Source organism: Esox lucius, chromosome 19 (assembly GCF_011004845.1).
Source record: "Esox lucius isolate fEsoLuc1 chromosome 19, fEsoLuc1.pri, whole genome shotgun sequence".
Taxonomy (NCBI): Eukaryota; Metazoa; Chordata; class Actinopteri; order Esociformes; family Esocidae; genus Esox; species Esox lucius.
The window spans coordinates 3,363,915-3,380,209 of record NC_047587.1 but is presented as its reverse complement, the minus strand read 5'-3'; the positions used below and the strand labels follow the sequence as shown (position 1 = coordinate 3,380,209).

Here is a 16,295-nt window from a genome sequence, read left to right as displayed (position 1 = left end):
TAAAAATGTTTTGTACAATCTGCGGAAGTTCAATTAAGCTTTTATTTTCCTACAAGTATTTCGGAAAATGCTTTATTTTCTTTCTTTGAATGGAGACTAGGCTTCAACCCAGTTACACCAAAGTGAATGTGGTGCTCAATCTGGTTCAGCTGGGCTGTTTGATCTGAACTGAATTTCACAAACCTTTGGCTGTGTAATCACAGTCATATTAAAATGTTTGTTGTGCTGTGTAAACGCGGCATTAAAGCAAGACGGCTGATCTAGGATCAGCTTGCCTGGAAGCATCCATTCTGTGCTGTCATTCCACTCCTGAGTGTACAGGGTGGGACTGGAACAAAAACTGTTCAGTATTTCACAATCACCCTCAACATCACATCAACCTTTGAGATTTCTGAAATGTGTATAATTGTAGTTTTATGTTATCCCCCAGGTGGCACTGGGTTTAATTTCCCCGAAGTACAGACCCAGGGTCAACTTCCCCTTCCCTCAATCCTAGTCACAGCTACTAGTGGCAAAACAAAAAAACTGAACCACGGTCAGTGTCGTAGGGGCAAGTTCCTAAGTGCAGCTAATGACAACTCGTCTCATTTTAAAAGCTATTTCTGTGTGCTGCAGAGGATGTCTTGGGCGTCATCTCGTGTTACAGTCTATGGTTTCAATCGATGGAGGGCTGCTAATGGATCGCAGCACTACCCGAACACTGGCCGGAAAAGTATGTGCCTGTACGACAGAAAATAGTGCCCACAAAGACTTGTAATTTCTGTGAACCTAAAATACTGGTGGCGTGTTACAAAGGTTTGCGTGGATGTTCACTGAAACAACCTCATATTCAATAACTTGCAGCGTTATGGAGTTTTCCCCGTTTTTTTGTGCTTCCAAGCAATTGCAATGGCCACTATTGATTCATGTTTTTTCTACGACTTCAAGTCAAAGCCAACCTGACTTGAAGGGGACTGTAAAGTCTGCATTACAATTCGGGCACACCTCCAAGGGAAAGATTTCAAATAAAGAGTACGACTTTTCAGGAAGTGTCCTACCACAACAGAACAGTAGTCGCTGCTGGACAGTTTGAGTTTGACAGCACAGTTTGACAGTACCATTTGGTTTGGATGGATGCATAGCTAAGCTATGACATGAACTGATATTAACTGTGGCTAAAAGTCAATGAAGATCAGATCGCGATTCTAACAGCGGGACTGTGAAGGTGCCAGGTAAGTTTGTCTGAACACTAACCTGATAGGGGCTCTTATTTAGCCGCGCATTATAAGCTAACTAAGACCACTGCACACAGTGTAGCTGTATATATATATTGCTAATTAGCTATGTAGCTAACAACAACAACATTTAATAATCGATAATGATCAGTCGGATACAAAGCTGACTAGTTCCAGTGTTTACGTTTCTTATATTTCACTAACTCTGTTCGCTAGCGAAGGTATGCGATTTGCCAGTATTATAACGGTGGCTGTTCAGGCACGTTCTCTGCTAGAGTCCCGTGATGTTCCGTCAAATCTTTGGTCATGCCACCATCACACTGACCCGAAAGTTTTTTCTTTTTCTTACATCAAGACAAAAAAAAAAAACTTTTCAAGCTACTAACTAAATGCGCTCTGTCCCCTAGTGAAGTGAACAAACCTAACTTTTTAAGTTTTGCTTTCATTTAGCTGGTGCAGCTACAGTCCGTGTTGGAATGTTAAAGTTTGTTGTTAGGTTGTTTGCAGCGAGATGTCAGATACTCCCAGTTGGACAGAGTGAGAGTGGTTAGATGTTTTAAATCTTTCACTTCACGTTTTTGCTAAGGAGCCATCTCTGCAAAGGTGCTCCCAATAGTAATACACTCTTGAGAATGTACATTCCGCCCATATCCTTCCTAATTCGAAATAATTTTCCTTAATACATGTCCCCTTTAATAATGCGAGTAATTGAAATCATGATGTTTCAATTTCAGTGGAGCATCGTGTGAGTCAGATGACAGAACGGAGATGATGGTAGCTGACGTTTTGCCAAGAGGCTGCTAATTCATTGGGAGCGGACAGTTTGGTGAGCGGCCTGTTCGCCGGAGGGTTGATCTCTTTGTCAAATGTGACCGCTACCGTAGAGCAGCGTTGAATCACCGGATCATTTTTGACAGAAATAAAGTTTGGTAAATTAAACGTGTTGGTCAGGCTTCTAGAAGTGCTCACAAAAGACGCATTAAGTGGTGTGTATTTGTCTTGTTTGGTGATAGCAGAAGCAGCCTATAGTAAACATATATATATTTGTTTGTGTGTCTGTGTCTCTCTGCCTGTCTCTCTCGCTCTCTGCCTGTCTCTCTCGCTCTCTGCCTGTGTGTGTCTCACTCAGCCTGTGTGTCTCTCCCTCTCGATCTGCCTGTGTGTGTGTGTCTCTCTTTCTCTCTGCCTGTGTGTGTGTGTCTCTCTCTCTCTCTCTCTCTCTCTCTGCCTGTGTCTCTGTCTCTCTGTCCCTGTGTTTCTCCTTCTCTCTACTTGCGTACCTGGTTAGGACTACAGCCATGCCTATGTTACCAGTATTGCCAGAGATCCAGAGCCATGTCCTGGCAGAGTTTGACTGTCTGGATCCCCTGCTGTCTGCTCTCCGTCTGGACTCTGGCAGGCTCAAGGTGGGTCATGTTTCCAGACATGACATTAAGTAGTTGTTTAAATACCAGAAATTTGTAGTTTATCAACAATCATGACATTTATGTAGGCAATTTATGCTACTGCTTTAAATAATAATAAGAAGTGACCTGATTTCCTCAAAAGTTATTCAGTTTCCTGTTTTGTAATGATAATGTATTATGCCTGGACTGATATGAAACCTTAGTTATTGATATGTGTTTACAGAATGTGATTTAGTCATGTGATCGTAACAGTTCCACATTAAGATGACATCATCCGATTGTTTTTGTGACGGTAAAGGTCGTTTCTCAGCTTAGTGACTAAACAAACGTTCTACAGTTTTCACATGTGCATCAAAGTCATGCCTCTCTCTGGCATTTCATTGCTTTCTTTACTGCGTGTTTCTTCATTGTTCAGTACCTTGGTATAAAATAAACTTGAATAAAATAAGAAAATGCTGGCGCCCTAAATGAAATAAGGATTTGGGAGCCCCTGTTAAAGAAAACGTTTTAACATGACAAGTGGTTTGTATTGAATACAAAACAATCTGTTTTGCTCCTGTAAAAAGTTTGAATGTGCATTTCAGGTTGCTCATTTGTCAGAGAATGACATTTGGAATGCCAGGGTTTTTCTAATCTCATAGGATGCCATCGGTACAAACCAGAATTATGAACATATAGGCGCTGATTACTGTATTTTGCCCTGTAAATTATGCATCTGTGAGACGCTCTCTTCCCACCCTCTGCGGTAGTGTACCTGCCTGACTGCATCCAGGAAATGGCTCGCTTTGGGAACGTCAGCAGGAGGGCTGCACCTCATCCAGAGGGAGGGATGGAAACAGAGACTCATCCTCACGCACAAGGTGACGTCCAAACTGTTCTGTATCCCGCACACGGCATAGGGGACCACATGCTGGGGGACCACATGCTGGGGGACCACATGCTGGGGGGGTGTGGCCAAAAAAAGTGAAAGTCAAACCCAATACACGACCCATATTGTGCCCGTCTTAACCCTCTCTGAGGATGCGTGAGGGTTAATAAATCATGTATTTCTTCTGTTTCAGGAGGGATCCATCACCCAGGTGGCCTGTTGTCCACATGATGAAGACTTCATTGCTGTGGCTACAAGGTTAATTAGGAGTGCATTCAAAGCATGATGTTGCATTAGAAGTTCATGGGTTTCACTTAAATGTTTCAGTTTGAGTTCAACATGATCCACAACTACTTGAATCAGTTCTGTCTTCCCCTTCTGTTTGTCTGCCTGACTATCTCACTGTCTCTCTGTCCTCTCTCTGACCAGAGGACAAGGAGGTTGATGTCTCTGTCCTCATCCTCCAGTCAGGGCCTGGAGGTGGAGGTTGATGTGTCTGTCCTTGTCCTCCAGTCAGGGCCTGGAGGTGGAGGTTGATGTGTCTGTCCTTGTCCTCCAGTCAGGGCCTGGTAGTGGTGTGGGAGCTGCAGCTGGAGCGCCGTGGCCGGCCTGAGAGGGTCAGTGTGTCCTGGGAGCACCGCGGCCAGGTGATCACCTCCCTCTGCTGGGATACAGCAGCCCTCCGGGTGTTTGCAGGTGACGCAGGAGGCAAGGTTTCCTACCTCCGTGCCGGGTCCTCCAAACTCGGAAAGGTACCAGAGGTCCTCAATGTTGGTTTTCCTTCTGAGCACACATTTTATTTCTTTACTCTGATGGGTGGGGGCCAGTTTAATCCTCCTTCCAAAGAATGCACTTGCATACTCACGTTTGCTGATTCAGCAGTGGTGGAAACTCCCTTCTGCGAATCCACCAATCGTATGCTCCCTCAGTGCCGAGGGGTCTTCAGTAACTTTTGTTTTGTATTTTTTTTCCCCAGGGTTCCGGTTTTGTGATCTTCCCTGTCCAGACAATCACCACCGTGGACTCCAGGGTGGTTCAGCTGGGTTACCTGGACGGACGTCTGCTGGTGTCCTCTCTCAGCCGCTGCTACCTCTGCGACACGGAGAGGTATGTCCGCCTCGGATCCAGCCTGGTTCGTTCAACCACACATTTCGGATCCAGCCTGGTTCGTTCAACCACACATTTTGGATCCAGCCTGGTTCGTTCAACCACACGTTTGAGAATAGGCCTGTTGGCTGACTGGGGCTCCAAAATGACAGTTTTGAAAAAACAGATTTATCTAAAATTACAATGGACAGTGTTGTGGTTCATTGTTTGGTATCTGAAATCAGTAGGTTTAAAAAATAAATAATTCAAATGTAGTGTTGGTTTAACTTCACTGAGTTTGACTGGACCTCAATTACAAGCTTTCTTTGATAAAAGACCTGTAATCGACGAAGGTTCTGTTTTTGTTGTCTTCTGAAGCTGGGTAGAGCGTGAGGAAAATAAAACATTATTCGTTTGGGAAGTTTAATTTATAAGGAAAATATTATTATTGCAAGAAATACTATATACTACTAATACTATACTATATATCATTTATTTTTCTGCACAAAAAAGAGAAAAGGCTTCTTTTGACAGTGCTTTCTCCTTTTCTGTGTAATGTCCTGATTTACTGAATTGAAACTACTTAATGTCCTGGTGCTGTCTGAAAGATTCATCCACTCCTGTTTCAAAGTGCGTTCATAACAACCGCGCTACTGCTACCCTCATGTAAAACCTGCTCCCCCTTTCCATCCCCACAGGGAGAAATTCTGGCGTGTCGGTAACAAGGAGCGCGATGGGGAATACGGGGCATGTTTCTTCCCTCTGAGCCGCGGTCAGACGGCTGGCCAGCCTCCTCTGCTGTACTGTGCCAGGCCCGGTTCCCGGCTCTGGGAGGCCAACTTCACCGGAGAGGTCCTCAGCACGCACCAGTTTAAACAGCTACTGGCCATTCCCCCCATACCTCTGGTCAGCTACAGGTACATCAGCGGTGCCCCCCCCCCATACCTCTGGTCAGCTACAGGTACATCAGCGGTGCCCCCCCCCCATACCTCTGGTTGGCTACAGGTAAATCAGCGGTGCCCCCCCCCCCCCCCCCCGTACCTCTGGTTGGCTACAGGTGACTGTGGGCATCAAAGGGTGTCTTCGATGACAGTCTTTACCAGTAACCATTGCTGGTGGTGGAAGCTTGTTGTTGACTGTTCTACAACCACACGATGATGATGATGATGATGATGATGATGATGATGATGATGATGATGATGATGATGAAGTTTGTGGTTTGGCTGCGATGGGGTCGGGGCACCTCTAACTGTCTTCCTCCATTTTCAATCTGTGCAGAAGTGAGCCTCAATACAACACAGCACAGAAGAGTTCTCAGTCCATCGCTTTCCCCAGGCTGCTCTACTTTGGGTAATGTGTTGTTCCACTCGCCCAATAGAGACTTGTGTGCGTGCACACACACACACACACACACTAACTTCTGTGTGCCCTCCGCAGGGATCAGAAGCTGTTGACGTGGACCGACTCGGCCATCTACGTCTTCACCCCTCAGAGTGGCCAGGTCCTGCTGTGGACTGAGGTGAAAGGTAAAGACTGGTGCCTTTAACACCGCCATCTGATGACACCAGGGTCAAGTACATTTGAGTCCCGGTCAATTCAGAAAGTGGGTCAAACTCCACTAAAAACAATGACGATAATTGGAATTTGTGTACTACCTGAAGGGAGCGTCTTGTTATGAACCGACTCCAGGTTGGTGTTGCCGTAGTTTCTGTGTGAACCGTCTGGTGATTGTAGGGTTGTAAAAATTTGTTCAATTTCCCAAAACTATGGGAATTACCGAAAATACTGTTGGTAATTGTCTGACATATTTCCTCCTGATTGGGGAAGGGTTGATGCTGTAGCTTCCCTGTAGGTGCTTGAGCGGGTGAACAGTGTACACTCCGAGCCTGCCGACAAGTCTGACGACCGCAGCCTCTGACGACAAATAACGGGAAGGGGTGTCATTCCTCTTGTTTTGCAGACGTCTCCGAGATCGCAGTGTACCGCAACGAGCTGTTCTGTCTCCATGGCGACGGCCGCCTGTCCCACCTCTCGCTGTTGTCCGTGGAGCGCTGTGTCGAGAGGTTGCTGCGCAGGGAGGCGTGGCCTCTGGCGGCTGCCGTCTGTGTCATGTTCCAACAGGCCATCGCCCCTGCCAGGGTGAGGCGGGGCTGCTGTAACCGCACCCCTCAACCGCGCCCCTCAACCGCGCACACCAAATCAGTTGTAGATCACGGAGACGATCCCATAGGCCCATGGGGACTTGGCGCTGCCAGTGGGTTTATTTGATCCCTCTGGGAACCAAATCTAACTCTGTGTTATTTGCTCATCTGTGTTCCCAGGCAAGGAAGTCGATCCCCATCGATCGGCTGGATCACCTTAAGTCACAGCTGAGTGTCTTCGACGACGTGGATCTGATTGGCCAGCTGGAGGAAGTGATCACCAAGCTGGAGCCTTTAGACTCCGCATCTAGCAGTCGCAGGAGCAGTATCTCGTCCCATGTGAGTCTGGAGGTCCTGTTTGTCCCCAACAGGACACCGTAGGGAGTGGAAAGTAAGAGCTGGATTCTCACTCCAGCTGACAGTCGGAGCTGGCGCTTCTTTAGAGCTGTCCACTACTCCCAGCATTTACAAAGTGGACGACGCCACTGGCTGTGTGAATGCGGCGATGCAACGCCACTGGCTGCGTGAATGCTGAGAGGTTGGAACTAGGCCTGATTAAGCTTTGTCTGAGCTAGAAAGGCCTGCATGGCATGTGTCCATTTCTCTAGCGCGAGGACACTTAATGTACCAGCACAGTCCCTTAGAGGACGGCCGGGCATTTTAGTTATCAGGAACATTATAGGGGATTGATCTGGGACCGCTGTGTTATTTTACTGTGTGTGTTAACAGCCTGTCTTGTATCCAGGAGAGCTTCAACGTTCTGGATTGCGGCATCTACCGTGTCATCAGCAGGCGAGGCAGCCAATCGGACGAGGAGACCAGCTCCTTGGTCAGCCAGTCGATGGTGGAGGAAGAGCGTCTGAAGGAGTTCAGCTTCGTTCAGGAGGAGGAACAACACCAGCAGGGGGCGGAGCATGGTCAGATCTGGGTTTTGTTATGGCCCAATGTAATCAGCACTGAGGAAGTTCTTTAACCAAAATGGGAACGTAAAACTGCTATGGCCAGCAGACCGCCCTGAAGCCCTCGCCCTAGAGCCATGTTACCTTTAGGGAATCTCCATCAAGGCTGTTACAGTTTCCAAAAGCTGATGTCGAAGGACTTTGCCCACTTGCAGGGTTGATATCACCTACGATGTGATGCGGTCTGTGGTTACGTGTCTGATGTAATCAACGTGACTGTTTTTGTTCCAGACTCGCCCCATTTTCCTCAGGCTCCTTCTGAGGTGCGTAGCTAGTTGGTGAACTCTGTAGCGAGTTAGCAGACTTAGCACTCACTTCTCACGCTCCCTGGATTAGGCGAGTTCACTCTGATGTGACGATGTTGGAACATTGGGGGGCCTGAGGGCTGGGGGGCCTGAGGGGCGGTTTTGTAGGTCCAGGGGGAGTTTTGTAGGTCCAGGGGGAGTTTTGTAGGTCCGGGGGGAGTTTTGTAGTAGTGGATGGATCGTTAATGTGGTGGGGCTCTACGTGGGCATCTTCAGCTCTGTTGTCCGGTATCATCTGCTGCACATTACAACATAACCATTTCTCAGTGTTATTGACATCACATTCATATTTCAGCTGTGGTTTTGAGCCCTTTTGCCGTATCTGTTTAGATCTCATCTCACCCCACCCGCGTCCACCTCTTCCTCCATCCCTCCTTCATCCAGATCCCCCAGGCGGAGTCATTCTGGAGGGGGAGCGTTCTGAACCCAGCAGTAGCCACCCCTTCCACCTCCCCCTGTCATTCCGCCCCAAACACTCCCGCATTGCTCTACAGGCGGTCCGAGACAGGTGATCCATCTAGAATATATCAACCAAGACATTATTTATTATTATTATTGTTGTTGTTGTTGTTTTTTTGCGTATAATTTACGTTTGTATACAGGTTAGTGTTTTTGGTCTTTTTTTATTTATTTTTTGTCAGATTGTACTCCATTACGAAGTGATATGTAATTTGTGGGGAAATCTGTTTGTGACCTTAAATGAATACGTAGCATAGTTAGTCCTTCCGTTGTGAAACTAAATTCAGTGCTTTCGTCTTGAAATGGGAAGTGAGAGTTGTGATTAAAATAATTTTCAGGCTAAACCATTAGTGTGCAGCTGTTCTCTCTGACAGGTCTTCTTCCCCTTTTTTTCAAACTACAAGTAGAATTAGCCAGGTTATATTTCAGTCCTTTCATTCAATGCCGGTCATCTCTGCATTCGGTACGTTTTTCTTCACTTATAATTTAAGTTCAGATTCCATAACATCATGCTCCGTTTTATTATTGGCTTATTCAGTATTGTCTTTCTCTGTTGTGGGTGGCCTTAACACGTGTGTTAGTGTCTCACTGTCTGTAACAGTTTTCCTGACCGTACGCACGGTCAAGGTGGTATGTCTTAGCGGTAAGATGATGATGGTGATGATGGTGATTTACTTTTAGTATGTCTATGTTTAGTATGAAGCTGTGAAAGCAGGAAACCATTGGCTGTATCCATTACTGGTCTCCGGTCAAAAATTGCTGTTGCGGTTTTGTCAAATCTGTGTGGTCTAATGAAAGGAAGACATTCTGATGTTCTTCAAACATTTTGGTTTCCTTAATTGGTTCATTTAATGTAACACGTTAATTAGACCAGAGTACCGATTCCTGCCGGGGGCCAATCTTCGGGTGATTTGATATTTTGGTCTTTCAAGAAAATACTGAAGAGTTGTGTGATCGTTTGTTGTGATACGTACTGGTGTTCTAGTGAACGGAGGACCACGGTTTTCTGTAGACGTGTCCTGTAACGTCTCCGTGTCTCCTATATGTCAGTGTGTCCAGTTTCGTGAAGAAGACTACTGAGAAGATCAACACTCTCCAGATGAACTCTGACCTTTGGCCACGCCCCCCTGACCCTAAGGAGGGGACTCATGGAAACGTGGAGGTCATCGCTGTCCCCGCGTCGTTTCCAGAAGACGTTGACAATGAGTGAGTAGAGAGTGGCTTGCTCTCCTGCGTTAATCCCATGTAGCTCACTTGGTAAGAGCACGGTGCTTGGAATGTCAGGGTTGTGGGTTTGATTCCCAAGGGGTCCCAGTATGTTAATATGTCTCTGGTAAATAACTGCAAGGTAAATGCCATTCATACTATTGACTCTGTAGTTTTTCTAGGACATCATTAACTGTTTTTGTTCAGTGAGAGGTCTTTATGTTCAAATCCATTTGAATGGACATGCTTCTAGACCAAGCCAAGTGATTGTCTTCTCTGATCCTGGCTTGTGTTGCCTGTTACCCAGGGAGCCTATCGACCAACCGACAGCCAAGTCTGAACTGCAGGACCTGATAACAGCAACACAGAGAGTACTGTGAGTACAGAGAAACAACACTGGCCCTTTATTACATTGATAATCTGTTAAGTACACATCTGACAACACTTGATAACCAGTGTATTTCACATTAATTACCTGCTTATAACAAACATTTCAGAGCCACAACACTGACCCTATTTGTTTCACATACATGAATACAGACGGCGTAGAGAACCTGATTATAAGAAATATGCATTTTTTTTCAGTCATCTCATAGAAATCTGATTGATAGTGTAAAGAGACTTGATTTTAATGTTAAATATATTCTACCAATCTCAGTGCTCAGATCCAGGATCCATTGGTTCTGTTCGACCCAGTCTGTCTTAAAGGAACCCTACAGGAATGGGTTCTTCTGTTGGAGCGGGTTCTAGGCCCGGAGGAGCAGCGTTCGGCTTGTGATGGCAAATCGGTTGTTGGTCAGGAAGGGGACACAGATGTTCCGCCTGAGATCACCGCCATCTGTCCAGAAGAGTTGACAGAGGAGGTCCAGGAGGAGGAGGACGTGGTGAAGAGAAGAGATGATTCCTCACAGTGGTGTGAAGGACAGGAGGACCACCGCAGGCCTGAAGAGCCTCCCGAAACCACCGATGCCCAACCTCCAGCCCCAGAGCCCCTGAGAGTGTGCTCCCCCAAACCCCTTCTTTCAGACCTCCAGGCCGACCTCACCCAGCTGGCCACTCTGCACTTGGAGCTGGGCTGTTTCGAGGACCCCGCCGTCCGGAATGAAAGGGGTGAGGTCGGGGTGGTGGGGTTCCTGAGGCGCTGGTTCTTCCTGCTGGACCAGGAGCGGGTGAGGAGCATGTGTCTGCTCAGCTACCGGGAACAGCCAGAGGTCCACAGCTCCTTCATGGAGGCGATGCTAGGTATGTAGCGAGCACTCATTCTGAGACACTGGTGTGCTCGCACGCACGCACGCACACGACTGAAAGGCCTTCACTCCTTCTGACAGAGGTCACCCAGACCAGTAAGATGACGGAGGTGATCCAGAAAGGGGACCTCCTCAAGTCTCTGCGCTGCCTCCGGGAACTACAGCCCTGGAGTTCTCCCGTTCTGCTCAGTCACCTGCACAGGTAACCTCACTCCTTAATTCCAGTTCAATTAACCCAGTCATTAATCAAACCGTTTGGTATCCCCGGACCTCAAGTTATCCGAATGTTTGGGTCTGGTGTCTGAATAGGAACTTCATGGTAATATAATACTACATGACGTGACTTTCTTCATGATATTAGGGAGCAGGGAGAGATCTAAAACCTGCAGGGTTGAGAAACTCTGCTTAATAACATGAATGTGCCCAATATCCTTTTCAGCATATTTTCTAGACCATCCAAACAGAATAGCAAATATCCATTTGACCTCAGGGGGTTATCAATCTCCCATTGACAAACGTATTGGGCCTGTGAAAAAATGTCACTGGTTCAAATCCCTGAGCCTACAAGGTGAAAACCCCTGTGGTTCTGTCCCTGAGCGAGACCATTACTGAGCGAGACCGAACTTTGATACTGCTGTGTATGGCCCTTGATATTCTGTGGAGTAATCCTTTGACCTCCCTTTCCTCCTTCATGTAGGTTGTATGAGAAGCACGGGGAGGTGGCAGTTCGCTCCTTCGCCCAATTCTATCCCACAATCCTACCATCTGATATCGATGCCATGGCCAATCAGAGCCACTTCCTGGCTTACCTGGACAACCTCGTCCAATCAAGGCCCGAGGAGCAACGGTAGATATATATTTCAGTATAAGGCCATTTATTTGTGGTGTATTCTCTGTATTCAACTATGCTGTCACACACACACACACTTCTGAATGAGCAGATATTCTCCTTGAATCTTGAAAGGGTTATGTCGGGTCCATATTGATTTGACTTGTTTACTAAAATCTTCTCTAGCCTATCATTCCTGGGCTCCCTCCTCCAACCAGAGACTCTGCGACAGGATTGGCTGGTGCTGGCCCTGACCCACGATGCACCTCAACAGAGCGATACGCTGACCGCTGACGGACAACCACGTTGGCACTCTCATTTCTTCAGCTGGGGCTACGGGCGTCTCCTGTCCCTCCTGATCCGTCTCCCTGCCCACCTGGCAGCCAAGCAGACGATGGCTGAAACCTGCAGGAGTCACGGGTGAATGGCTGCGTGACACAATAATACCATTGTTTCTTCCACTAGAGGTCACTAATCGAATTCCCATCCAGGCAGCCCCGTTCTGTTGTAATGACTGTGGTCCTGTTGTAGGTACTGGACGGGCTGTGTCCCCCTGTGTAATGACTGTGGTCCAGTTGTAGGTACTGGACGGGCTGTGTCTCCCTGTGTAATGACTGTGGTCCTGTTGTAGGTTCTGAACAGGCTATATCTACCTGTGTAATGACTGTGGTCCAGTTGTAGGTACTGGACGGGCTGTGTCTCCCTGTGTAATGACTGTGGTTCTGTTGTAGGTTCTGGACAGGCTATATCTACCTGTGTAATGACTGTGGTCCTGTTGTAGGTTCTGGACAGGCTATATCTACCTGTGTAATGAGCTCCAGCGCCGTACGGAGGCCCTGTCCACCATCTGTAGACTGGATGACATGTGCCTGCTGGAGGAGCCTCATGGTAATGCCTGCCATACTGGCAGTGTAAACGGACAAATGCTTAAGAAAAATAATAGTAAACAATAGTGAAATGAACAGTAAGAATTTCTGACTAAATATTACGTGTAAAGAACTGTAACATGTTTGATGGCAGTGACATTGGGTCACGGGCATGACGGCACCCTGGTTCCTCTTCCCATCAGGCATCGTGCCTCAGACCATGGAGGAGTGGAAGGTGCTTCTCCAGCTGTCTCAGCAGTGCAGAGCATCGTCCTCCTCCCAGACCCCTTCAACCACCACAGCCTCTAGCAGAACCTGCAGCCCCAGCCTGTCCAACGGAGGCTCTGCAGAGGGTAGGTAACACCACAGGGTTTAGTCCGGGATAGGTGGTAGGTAACTCCACAGGGTTTGGTCTGGGATAGGTGGTAGGTAACACCACAGGGTTTAGTCCGGGATAGGTGGTAGGTAACTCCACAGGGTTTGGTCTGGGATAGGTGGTAGGTAACACCACAGGGTTTAGTCCGGGATAGGTGGTAGGTAACACCACAGGGTTTAGTCCGGGATAGGTGGTAGGTAACGCCACAGGGTTTGGTCTGGGATAGGTGGTAGGTAACACCACAGGGTTTAGTCCGGGATAGGTGGTAGGTAACACCACAGGGTTTAGTCCGGGATAGGTGGTAGGTAACACCACAGGGTTTAGTCCGGGATAGGTGGTAGGTAACGCCCCAGGGTTTGGTCCGGGATAGGTGGTAGGTAACACCACAGGGTTTAGTCCGGGATAGGTGGTAGGTAACGCCCCAGGGTTTGGTCCGGGATAGGTGGTAGGTAACGTCACAGGGTTTAGTCCGGGATAGGTGGTAGGTAACGCCCCAGGGTTTGGTCCGGGATAGGTGGTAGGTAACGTCACAGGGTTTGGTCTGGGATAGGTGGTAGGTAACGTCACAGGGTTTAGTCCGGGATAGGTGGTAGGTAACACCACAGGGTTTAGTCCGGGATAGGTGGTAGGTAACGCCCCAGGGTTTGGTCCGGGATAGGTGGTAGGTAACGTCACAGGGTTTGGTCTGGGATAGGTGGTAGGTAACACCACAGGGTTTGGTCTGGGATAGGTGGTAGGTAACGCCCCAGGGTTTAGTCCGGGATAGGTGGTAGGTAACGCCCCAGGGTTTGGTCCGGGATAGGTGGTAGGTAACTCCACAGGGTTTGGTCTGGGATAGGTGGTAGGTAACGTCACAGGGTTTAGTCCGGGATAGGTGGTAGGTAACGCCACAGGGTTTGGTCCGGGATAGGTGGTAGGTAACACCACAGGGTTTAGTCCGGGATAGGTGGTAGGTAACGCCACAGGGTTTGGTCCGGGATAGGTGGTAGGTAACACCACAGGGTTTAGTCCGGGATAAGTGGTAGGTAACGCCCCAGGGTTTGGTCTGGGATAGGTGGTAGGTAACGTCACAGGGTTTGGTCTGGGATAGGTGGTAGGTAACACCACAGGGTTTGGTCCGGGATAGGTGGTAGGTAACGTCACAGGGTTTGGTCTGGGATAGGTGGTAGGTAACGCCCCAGGGTTTGGTCCGGGATAGGTGGTAGGTAACGTCACAGGGTTTGGTCTGGGATAGGTGGTAGGTAACACCACAGGGTTTGGTCTGGGATAGGTGGTAGGTAACTCCACAGGGTTTGGTCTGGGATAGGTGGTAGGTAACGCCCCAGGGTTTGGTCCGGGATAGGTGGTAGGTAACGTCACAGGGTTTGGTCCGGGATAGGTGGTAGGTAACGCCACAGGGTCTGGTCCGGGATAGGTGGTAGGTAACGCCACAGGGTTTGGTCCGGGATAGGTGGTAGGTAACGCCACAGGGTTTGGTCCGGGATAGGTGGTAGGTAACGCCACAGGGTTTGGTCCGGGATAGGTGGTAGGTAACGCCACAGGGTTTACATTTTAAATGTCAGTTGGTTAGCAAGTGCAGCTGTCAAAGTGGACTGTGAACAGGGACAGCCAGAAGTCATCAAATAAGTGACTCAGCCAGGTGGATTGTGGACGTTGTTTAACTGGACCCTGTCCGCAGGCCCGAGCAGCAGCCAGACCAGTATGACCCCGGAGAACCTGCTCCTGCGTCTGGCCCGGTCAGTGGGTCCCGACCGGGCTCTGGTGGCACTACATGAGGTGGGGTTGCAGTCGGAGGTTGAGCTCGGGCCACACTCCACCCTGGTCTGTGAGCTGCTCCGCATGGCGGAGAAGAGGCAGAGGTGAGCAGCGGCGGTGATGAAAGCTGCACCGTCCTGTTGGGCTGCCATGTCAGGGAATACTGATTCTTCCAAAGTGTTTGTTGTATTGCCTTATTTCTTTCCTGATGTGCTCGTCTTTCTTCCCGGTCTGTCCTAGGGCTCTTATCCAGACCATGTTGGAGCGCTGTGATCGCTTCCTGTGGTCCCAGCATGCTTAGCAAGAATATGCCAGCCAACAGCATTTAGCTGAAGTAGTTGATGACTGTTCCATTCCGATTCTGTGAGGAAACTCATTCCAATTCTCCTCGTTGAAAAAAAAACTATGGAATCAACTGAACTGAATTGGCCCCAGGCCTGACTCAGCCATCAGAATCAAAATAACCCCCTAACCTGGGGTTGCATAACCCATTATACCTACTAACTAGTGTTTCACCTAATGCATTTGTGTTTTGGCGCTGTTCCTGGTAGTTCATTACACACAAACATTCCTGTATGCAGCTCTTGATGTCCGGTTACAAAGATGTAGGTTTTTATGTTTTATAGTTGCCAAAACCCTGATATCTATTAAATGTGTGATTCATGTATAAATTACCTCATAGTGTTGTTTTGAAATGAGATCCTGAAAACACATGTCCATCTGGATGATGACGTATCTGCACTAACTACTGAGCTCCTGTTAATTTATCGTCAGTTTCTCCTTGGGTCTGCACTGCAACATGGGTAAAAGGCATCTAAATGAAAATATTGAAGAGAGAATATTTAATTGAAATGTGCTTATCTATTAATATTTAATGTGAATAAAAAAATAGATCTATTCGATGGTCTGTTATTACAATCTATGCTTTTACATCTCGGGTCCTTGTTTGTACTTTTTATTGGGATCCCCATTAGCTGTTTTGCAAAGCAGCAGCTCTTCCTGAAAGGTGAGTGAGAAGCTGGTGACCAGTTTAGAAAACGTTTTCTACTTTGGCGTTTCTAGACGGAGCCACAAGAAGGAGGTTGGATCCTCCAATGTGTCAACATTCTACTGGTTCTGAATCAGTTTTCCCTCATTGGTTACAAATGTTGACCTAACACAACCTTACATTTTGGGTTCAGCAGGGGTGTGACGGTGGGATTGGGTCTGACACATGAGGAATCGGGCCGGAGACCGGGGTTCAAAACCCGTCTCTACCCTTCACCACTGACTTGTCTTCAGCTGTCTCCTCCATGTTTCCACTGTCAATGAAAAGCCATGAGGAGAAAATAAATTAGTGGTGACCCCTGACCGCGGCTGACCCCCGTCCACGACTGACCCCCGTCCACTGCTGTCCCCCGTCCACTGCTGTCCCCTGTCCGTGGATAGCCGTGTGTGTGTGCGTCACTTCCACATGAATCATTTTAACCCTTCTGTTCCTCACTCAAAACCTTTTCAGCTTTTTTTGGAAAGGAAGCAAAAATGTGCAGTGGTCTCTTAATTCTTTCTGGGGCTGTATATTCTTCTTAACTCTCACTA

General features: G+C 47.9%; 1 protein-coding gene across 4 annotated transcripts; it reads left to right on the top strand.

The window, feature by feature from the left end:
- The first annotated feature begins 624 nt into the window (after window positions 1-624).
- On the top strand, window positions 625-15,639 carry hps5 (HPS5 biogenesis of lysosomal organelles complex 2 subunit 2). Of its 4 annotated transcripts, XM_020040560.2 has the most exons (24): window positions 628-1,211; window positions 1,949-2,040; window positions 2,511-2,620; window positions 3,370-3,480; window positions 3,682-3,746; window positions 4,048-4,240; window positions 4,465-4,595; window positions 5,273-5,491; window positions 5,853-5,924; window positions 6,012-6,100; window positions 6,535-6,713; window positions 6,896-7,054; window positions 7,461-7,632; window positions 8,364-8,487; window positions 9,489-9,644; window positions 9,952-10,020; window positions 10,303-10,886; window positions 10,973-11,093; window positions 11,589-11,738; window positions 11,907-12,140; window positions 12,502-12,608; window positions 12,790-12,939; window positions 14,641-14,821; window positions 14,958-15,639. In XM_020040560.2, the coding sequence occupies exons 3-24, from the start codon at window positions 2,513-2,515 to the stop codon at window positions 15,016-15,018; spliced, it is 3,435 nt and encodes a 1,144-aa protein (XP_019896119.2). In that variant the 5' UTR covers window positions 628-1,211; window positions 1,949-2,040; window positions 2,511-2,512; the 3' UTR covers window positions 15,019-15,639. The 4 variants fall into 4 exon arrangements, with proteins under 4 accessions (XP_034144273.1, XP_019896119.2, XP_012994197.2 ...); XM_034288382.1 differs by lacking the exon at window positions 14,958-15,639 and having other exon boundaries at window positions 625-1,211; window positions 14,651-14,758; XM_013138743.3 differs by lacking the exons at window positions 628-1,211; window positions 1,949-2,040 and having other exon boundaries at window positions 2,410-2,620.
- The last annotated feature ends 656 nt before the right edge of the window (window positions 15,640-16,295 follow it).